The 9466-nt window shown below is 38.4% G+C and overlaps 1 protein-coding gene across 11 annotated transcripts in view; it reads left to right on the forward strand.

The window, feature by feature from the left end:
• plekha7b (pleckstrin homology domain containing, family A member 7b) overlaps window positions 1-7764 on the forward strand; it is a 58512-nt gene extending 50748 nt beyond the window's left edge. For all 11 annotated transcript variants that reach the window (XM_026320383.1, XM_026320385.1, XM_026320384.1 and 8 more), the window contains 4 exons: window positions 1421-1648; window positions 2146-2279; window positions 2461-2609; window positions 7126-7764. In XM_026320383.1, coding sequence (XP_026176168.1) covers window positions 1421-1648; window positions 2146-2279; window positions 2461-2609; window positions 7126-7148 — 534 coding nt within the window. In that variant the 3' untranslated portion in view covers window positions 7149-7764. The remainder of the gene's footprint in view (window positions 1-1420; window positions 1649-2145; window positions 2280-2460; window positions 2610-7125) is intronic.
• Window positions 7765-9466: the final 1702 nt, after the last annotated feature.

Here is a 9466-nt window from a genome sequence, read left to right on the forward strand (position 1 = left end):
ACTCCCTGTGTGGCGCTAACTGTACTGTTAGAAAAGGTTTTACTAATAACATTAACAATCGCTCTGTTTTATTCTACTGTCCCAAGACCCTGAAGCTCAAGTAGCTAAATGAAATCCAGCTACATTACCTAGACCTGTATATCAGATTGTCTTCTGTGAAAAAGGTCTAAATAGATAAGTTTCTGCTTTACAAACAATAGCAAAAAAAATGTGTACAGTACTGAGAACTGTTGAAAAGTGTTTATTTTGAAGTGGAACACTTTATATTCAAATAGGGGTGCGGTCTTGCACAAAGTCTTAACAAATACTACATCTTGCCTATTAAACACATAACACACTAATTACCTCAGATGTACACCATCAGTCCCATCTACTCCTCACACTGATCAGTTACACTATTTTCCCTACTATTATCTATCCCTGCTCACCCCTCACCTTCCATTTCTTGGCTATGGTTTATTTCACTTTGTATTTTTTTTTTTTTTTTTTACCATACTACCCTGCAACAGTGGCTGTGCTTTCAGTCCTGTCTCTCCTCATTTAGATATTAACGCCTGCTGCTTTTCAGCTAAGTGCTGCTGCTGTCTCTAAGCAATCCTTTGGAGTGTGTGTGTGTGTGAGAGAGAGAGAGAGAGAGAGAGAAAGAAATTGCCTACTTATTTTCTACTGACCAAAACACTGACATACACTTAGTAATGCCTATTTAAGCTTTTGCCTTTCAACCTCATAACATTTTATTCTGATGGATTTTTTTCTACTTAAAGGAAGATAAATTGATAACGATGGTCTGAGAGTTTATGGATTGGGACTCACTTCTCAGCCTTATAAGGGAGATTATATGGACAATACTAATGTGTATGGCATCAATTTCATATCAAAACATAGGTTAAAATATTTCAGTTTCCTCAGTCGTTTTTATCTGCTCATTAATTGTTAGTTATAAGAAGCCTTCCATTTTCATATGTGAATGTGTGAAAGTAAATAAACATTTTCTAATGAACACATATCGCCATGTTTTTATTTATTATATCTGTAATCTGAATGCATACTCTGTGGTTGTGTTTGGTGAACCTGGTACCCTGCTGTCTTCCTTATCGCTGTTGTAGAGAATTTACAGCATTCTCTGATTTGAACACTTTCAATTTCATATAAGCATGCACACTCATCTATGCATGCTTCCTCTTTTTTTCTTTTTCACATCTTTTACACGCACACACATGCACACTGTCGCTTTTAAAATGATGTTAGTGTACCAGTGAGAACTTGAGTGTTGTATGGTACTTGTTGCATCGATTTAGCTGTGAAGGCAAGTAAAACAAATCAGTTTCACATTTACTTGATAATCAAGACAATTTGAAGGACATGATGTTGTAATTTGTTTCACAGTCTGTTTTATATTTTTCCTGTGTGCGTTGTCCAGTGGAAGAGAGAGCAGGAGTTTGACCTGCAGTTGCTTGAGAGAGCTGTTCAAGGAGAGGAGGCACAGGGAGTTAGGAGCGTCCAGGGGGAGGAAAGACCTGCAGAGCACAAAGAGAGACCCCGCTCGCATTCTGACGAATGGCTGACTTTCCGCTCCATGGCCACAACTCCTCCCAGCCATGAAATTGACCTGGAACCACTAGACTATGACCTAGACCTTAATAAAGAGGTAAGTTATCTTTGTGTAACTGAAGAATTATGTGTCATTCAGTTTAATGTTGGTACATAAATATGATAAAGGTAAAAGAAAACATCCCATTAAACCAAATACAGCAGAATATGGGTATTGTCACATGGGAACTCTTTTGGTAGGTGGTGTGAAAAAAATTAATCTTTGTGGAACAGAAGTATGAAATAGTGCCTATTTCACGAGACAAACAAATGACTTAGAAGAAAGTTAAAATTAGTTAAGAGCTTACAGACTTTTATTTGCAGCTGCATTCTTCCTGGGCTGTGCGGTTAAGCCATAAATTCCCTGCATTTCTAACAAAATGGCTAAATGTTCAACCAGTTAATCTTATTGTACCGTCTTCCTTTGTCATAGGCTTAGCTTTTTAGTGAACCACACTATAGACCCAAAGGCTATGTTAACATTCAGCATAAACTCAGAAATCACAAGTGGACAGATTGTTTGTGTGTGTGTGTGTGTGTGTGTCTATGTTGTAGCTGTCCAAGCCTCAGAAAGTGTTGATTCCAGAGCGCTATGTGGACTCAGAGCCTGAGGAGCCTCTCAGCCCTCAGGAGGTGGAGGAGCGACATCGCAAGGTGGAGCGCATCAAGGGCATTTTGGCAAAGTCCAGGTAGATAAAACAAAACAATTTTCCTTTGAATGTTTCTATACACTTAAAAAGCTCAATACTGACATGCCCTTTACCAAGGTGTGGGAAGTGGGCATGTGGCAAGACAGTACCCGTACAGCAAACACTGCTGTAACAATATTGTGCTTTCAATTTTTTTGTTTTCTTTTTATGTGCATGACAGTGTGCAAAACCTAGCACCACCAGTGTCTGTGGACAAACCAGAGGTCGGGCTGGTGGCTCTCGACTCAGCTCTGCAGGAGCAGGAGAGGATCATCACCATGTCCTACGCTCTCGCCTCAGAGGCTTCACTCAAGAGCAAACAGGTCACAGGTTGGTCATTCATTATTTTCTGCTGCAGCCTGTAGCTTGTGCATAGTTACTTTATAAAGGAGTGTCAAAATTATTATTCCCCACAAATAATTAATGCATTTATCTGCAAAAAAATCACTGTATCCACACTGACAGTTTCACTAAATTTCTCCTGACACCAAGTTGATATCTCACGTTGGTAGAAGGGATAAAGAGAGAGAATGCTGGGTTGCTGGAGTGGAGCTGAGAAGGGCATAAGGTGCAGAGTCGAGCAATATGACTGTTCATTTCCTAATAACTGAACATTATTCCTTATTAGGAGCTCAGATAGTCTCTAATTGCAATCTGTGTAGAATCTTTTAGGCAGGGGTGGAATCGCTTGATGAGACCATTTTGTGTGCTGATCAATGACTCAGTCAAACTGCATAGCACTGCTACTGCTTTGAACGTGGCTCTGAACCTGCATAAAAGACACTGCACTCACTTTTCATCTCTTTCATACTCTACAGCAGGCAGGCAAGTTCATTTTCACTGTAGCTGCAGCAGATTGTCAGTCTGTCTGCCTTGCTCACACACACATACACACGCACACACATATATATATATATCTGTCACACACAGTAACACTCAAGCTGTCAGCGTATGTGGAAGCTTAATATGCAGAGTGAGGCAAAGTCAACAATTATAACATTATTTCCAGCATAGAGAAATGTCAGAGAATATAACTGGTGGCACCTTGTCAGTGGAGACTGAATCAATGACTTTTTCTCCCTTTGGTGTTAAAGTAAGGTATGCTGGCGCACTTTCAAATCCCTAAATTAAAAGAAGAGTCTTTTTCACAGTATTATGCATGAGAGACTTCAATAATGCTGGCATAAAAGCAGACTATTCGGCACTGCAATTGCATGCCGTATATATTAAAAAGGTGTTTCAGATTGTTGAATTTGTTATTCCGAACGGTTAAATCGTTCGGTATTTTGTAATTACTTGTCAGGAATATTGAAAAGAATCTCTAATTTTGTGCAGGAAAAATTATCAACCAAATATGAATGTTCTGCAAAAATAAACTTCTTCATGTAGCGCCTCTTAAACTATTCATTGTTTTGTCTTTCTGTTAAGATGAAACATTCACCATAGCATGCACATCACAAAAAGCCTGGTGGTAGAAGAGATGTTAAGTGCAGAAGTTTATCATCATAATTATTTTCTTTCTTAAACACCTTCCAAACATTTAAACCAAAAAGAAATAGGTTTCTTGAAATTGCACAGAAGCCATCTGTGATGTATCTGCACTCAGATTTTTTGGTATTCCTAAATAAGGGAGGAGCAGCTTTACTGACAAAGCATTTACTAGCTCCTACTTTTGCAAAGTGATTTTTTTAAGGAACAATGTCAAACTTACAGTGGTTCCAACTTAATTTTCTGGAGTCTGGCACAGTGATGTGGTGGATAGGACCACTGCCTCACAATGACAAATGTTCTGGGTTTAAATCCCATTCAACTAAGTGGTCTTTCCTTGTAGAGTTTGCATGTTTTCCCCATGTCTGTGTAGGTTCTCTCCAGGTTCTCTAGTTTCTTCCTACAGTCCAAAGACAGGTTGCGGTTAAGCTAATAGGCGACTGTAAATTGCCTGTAGGTGTGAATGTGACTGTGAGTGTTTGTCTCTATGTGTCAGCCCTGTGATGTGGTGATCTGTCCAGGTGACCTGATGTATTTGAAAATATTATGCTTATATGATATTTAAATATGGTACATCATTTTTGAAAGTATTTTGACATTTATCAGCCTTCAGGGTTTAACTTTACATTAGGACTTCAATTATTGTTGCTTTCATTATTAAAGGTTCATCAGTTCTCTCTATGCATTTATCGGAAAAGTTGGAGCCAGATGAGCCAAAATATTTTTGATTGTTCAGGTATCTACCCTCTCCTGCTTATTACTACAAGTAAAAAAGCTTTCCGAAAGTGACTTCGCTGACATGTTCGGTGATATTAGGTTTAACCATGTAGCCCACCCGCAGTGTCACTCACTAATATGGAGAGTGCAGGAAGTCTAAGAGTAATTGAGGGAGCTGCTTGGTGTGTGTGTGCTTTCTAAACAAGTGTGTGTTGCCTGATCGCTTCTAGCCTTCAGTGTGTCCTTAAAACTGTCCCAGAACTGGACACTTGTCTAACAGTCTACGGCCCTCTCTCTGTCCTTCTGTCCTCTCATCATAGTTCCACCGCAGGCTAACATCCCCACCCCTCCTCCCCCACCGCCTCCTCCTCTTCCTCCCGTATCTCTGGCGCCTCCCTCTCCTCTAAGCAACGGAATTCACTACACGTTTGTCTGAATCAAGAAAGTAAGGCCTAACTGCATGTTTTATGCTGCTAATGTTTTTGAGGCCTCACTAATTTTCTCTGACAAGGGGCTCCTGTGTGCTTTGCACCTCTCTGCATGCTTACTGTTCTGTTGTGATTGTAGGAAACACATCTTGTCTAGGTTAGGAAAGCCCTGCCTCCGTTCCCAGTATAATCAAAACAAACATCTGCAGGCAGTCTGCTCATCCCACTGTGATAATTGTGTGTAAATTGTTTTTTTTTTTTCTTTTTTGTACCACTGCCAAAATATTTATGGATGGTTGCGGAGAGAAAGGGCTCAAACGAACATGACTGTTTGTAGCATTGTGTATAATTAACAAAAGAGACGGCTTTTGATTTAGCACCTTGACAGTTCAGTAGTCAGCACAGCTGCATTCCACAGCACCAATTAGCTCCCCATCTGCAGCCTGCAGTGATAAGTCAGAAGGAGATATCACTGTTGTTACTATAAATGCACAAACAGGGCTTCTGTCATTTTATTGCCTTATTTACAAAAAAACCTCCATCCATTAGACAGGTACTTTCACTAAATTTTATTTCTAAATTTTTCATGATGGATGTAGATTAAAAAAAACAAAAAAGATGATGTACTGTACATGGGAACACGCACAAGAAATTAATCAGATGTCACTAACAAACAGTTGAGAGCAGCTAATTGAGTTTGGCCTCTAGTGCAACTTAGCATTCATGTCAGAAAAGCATGAAATGGCCACTTGTCTGTCTGGCATGACTTGAATGTTTTTGTTGCATTCCTTGAGAACCTGTGTGACAGCATGCTTTTCTGTGTATAGTTGTTCCCTGGTGATATTTATTTAACTTTTTTTTTTTTTCCTGTGACTCTCACCTCATGGTCAGGTCTGCTGTTAGAGGTGGGCTATGATGTCTAGTTAGTCAGTAAAAGCTGCACTGCCACTTCAGTTTTGTGATTTAGGTTGATTTGAAGTATAAAAAATACAGAAGTGCAGCAGAGATCACTATGCTGCACTATGTCCACATAACTGTTCACCAACATACAGTGGTGTGAAAAAGTGTTGGCCCCCTTCCTGATTTCTTATTTTTTTGCATGTTTGTCACACTTTGTTTCAGATCATCAAACAAATTTAAATATTAGTCAAAGATAACACAAGTAAACACATCATGAAGTTTTTAAATCAAGGTTTTTATTATTAAGGGAAAACAAAATCCAAAACTACATGGCCCTGTGTGAAAAAGTGTTTGCCCCCCCCTGTTAAAACATAACTTAAATGTGGTTTATCACACCTGAGTTCAATTCCTCTAGCCACACCCAGGCCTGATTACTGCCCCACCTCTTCACAATCAAGAAATCACTTAAATAGGACCTGCCTGACAAAGTGAAGTAGACCAAAAGATCCTCAAAAGCTAGACATCATGCTGAGATCCAAAGAAATTCAAAAACAAATGCGAAAGAAAGTAATTGAGATCTATCAGTCTGGAAAAGGTTATAAAGCCATTCCTAAACCTTTGGGACTGCAGCGAACCACAGTGAGAGCCTTTATCTACAAATGGTGAAAACATGGAACAGTGGAGAACCTTCCCAGGAGTGGCCGGCCGACCAAAATTACCCCAGTGTCGATTCATCCAAGAGGTCACAAAAGACCCCACAACAACATCCAAAGAACTACAGGCCTCACTTGCCTCAGTTAAGGTCACTGTTCATGACTCCACCATAAGAAAGAGACTGTGCAAAAATGGTCTTCAAATCAGGAAGAGGGCCAACACTTTTTCACACCACTGTGTAAAGGTACAAACTTCACAACATTGAAGTGAGTGAGTAAAGGACCCTTTATATGTATGCAATGAATATATCAGTACACTATTTTACAGGATAATGTAATCACTCATCCTTTTATATGTTTATTATATGACTCTGACATTTCTATGGCAGCTTTTTACATTTTTAAAGGGTAGAGTGTGAAGTTTCACTTGAGTGTTAGATATTCCAAGACAATATTTGGTTAATATTCCATCTTATGAACAAAAGCATTTTAAAGAATAGAAGGAGGCATGTTTTTCTATGATTTGATTCACTTGACACACAAAAAAATAAACACTCTAGTATTATCTTATTTTACTTCGTTCTGTAGTGTTGGTTATCTTGTTTTCTGATAGCTCCTGCTCTCCCACTTATTTGGCCTTTCTCTCTTATCACTTGTCAGCTCAAGCAATTTCTGGACACTGAGGTGCTATCCCATAATGACAGCAAACAACTGGATTCAGCAAGAAAAGATTGATTTACACCTTTCCATTCAGCGGTGGAAGCTGTTTAGTAAACAACTCTGTGAGGCTCACACGGCGCTGACTTGTGAATGTGTTTCTAGATGCTCAAAGCAACTTTCTTGAGGAAAACAGAAGTCCTCTGTGGGAGCTGCTGTGCTTATTCATTATGGAAATGGCTAACAAATGTTAATCTCACAACAATAAAAAACTATTTTCTAAATGTAACTGCACTTTTGATTGTACATTGTATCATGTTTTCAAGGTATGACTGAATTGCTTTTACTTGCCATGTGGGAACATTTATGTTTGTTTTTTTTTGTTTGTTTTATTTTTTTCAGGTATGAAATGTCAGGACAGTAGTATTTTTGTCAAAACTCAGAAAATATTCTTACACCAAACCAATTGAAATATCGTATGTATGTAACTGTAGCACTGCCAGTCAGCTTTTAGTTTGCCAAAATGAATTTTATTATTGCTTACACCAGGATGGAAATAACCTTTAAGATATTTTATGTGTGACTGGGGAAGTTGCACAATGACAATTTATAAAAATGTAAATATTAAAGATATTAACAAAGTATCTGTTTCTTCACATATTTATTTCTTCATGTTATTTTTAATGTACTAGTAACAATACTTACTGGCTATTTATTTGAATGAATTGAATAACACAAAATATAAAATTCTAGTATAAAATTCTCTGATGTGTCAAGGGAATCCTGTTATCTGTGACCTTTAGTGAAACAGTTGTTCCTGACACAACTTACAAATGAATTAAGTAAAAAGTGGTGTTGGTCAATCAGCTACTGCCATACAGAGATAAAGCCACTACAGTATTACAGTATGTGGTGTTTCAAGTCACACTTTCCTCCATCACTTACGACACTGACATTTTATTTTGTCTTTAAATCCTGACTGAGCTGTCTTTAAAACTGTTCTAAACGAAAATAAAAATTTATTCTAAACTTTGGAAAACAGCACTTGTTAGACTGTCTAACTCCAATCCAAAGATATGGCTTTTATTATTCTTAGTGTGATTGGAAGTTAGACTATAAAAACGGGAACTTTTACAAAAATTGCCTTTGAGCTTTAATATGTTTCACTGATGCATTTATTGACCATATCTTTATTCTAATCATGTACAAAGGAAAAGTACAAAATGTGCACTCATCATAGCTCCAAGATTCTCTTTGAACCTCCACATTGATTGCCTTGACCTATTAAACTTCATTCTATTATTTGAAAAGGGAACCAAACTATGGCATGCTCAAAGGAGGTGAACTTTCAGTACAAAAAAAGAGAGGCTTCTTGAAATGTTTCTTAAGTTCAAAGCATTTTCCATCTCAAAAGGGCATTTTTAATTCCGTGTATTTTCAAGCAAGAAGGTGATACTAATAACTCTGGATTCTGAAGTACAGAATTCATATCTTTAAATCATGAACTATGCCTCCACTGCAATTGTAAAATAAACCGAGAAATGCGTCTATTGAATTGCTGATTCAAAGAAAGAATATAGAGAATAGAGAATACCCGTTTAGATAGCAATGGAAATAGACAGTGCTGTTATTAACAAACCTTGTAGTTCTAAACACCAATATTTATCCAGGGTGATTATTTATCATGAATCACCCTGTTACACAAGCTGACAGCATGTGATGCACACACTTTTAATGGATACAACGCTCTCGCCTTCCCCTGTTGTCTGATAGTGATCTGTTGTGTTGCGGCTCCCTCCTAAGTGACATCTTTATCTTTAATTGGAGGGTAATTACTTTCACTCGTCTGCACTGGTGGTGCGCTTTGAAAACACCTGAGAGAGAGGATGTACCTCCCTCAGCAGCCACATCCTCTTTGCCTCCATCTCTTCTCCAGGATCGGGGCCCCACAGTGCCTGCTGGCCCTGGTGGCTAGAAGACCCATCGCATCCTCTGTTCTGCTTATTTTGCAATAAAAAATGGGATGTTTTCCCCTCCTCCTGCAAAAATTCACCCAATACCCTCCACTGAGGATTGTGGCATTTCCATGTATTGACGTTTGGCTGGTGGTTCGTATACATTTGTTATTCTATGCTCTGGACTTCAAAGAGAATGAAAGAGGGCCTATTATGCTAATTGGGTCCTGTTCTGTTAAATGCAATCAAGGGCTCCCGCATTAATCCTTTACTAAATACTTACTGGCTTCAGAAATGCTTTTTCAGATAAGACTGAGACACATGCTTTCTGACAGAAATGTTTGTTATAGAGCAGGTTTTGTACAAGTAAATAAAAAGTAATGTGTAAG

Source organism: Mastacembelus armatus, chromosome 3, assembly GCF_900324485.2.
Source record: "Mastacembelus armatus chromosome 3, fMasArm1.2, whole genome shotgun sequence".
In the NCBI taxonomy this organism is placed as follows: domain Eukaryota; kingdom Metazoa; phylum Chordata; class Actinopteri; order Synbranchiformes; family Mastacembelidae; genus Mastacembelus; species Mastacembelus armatus.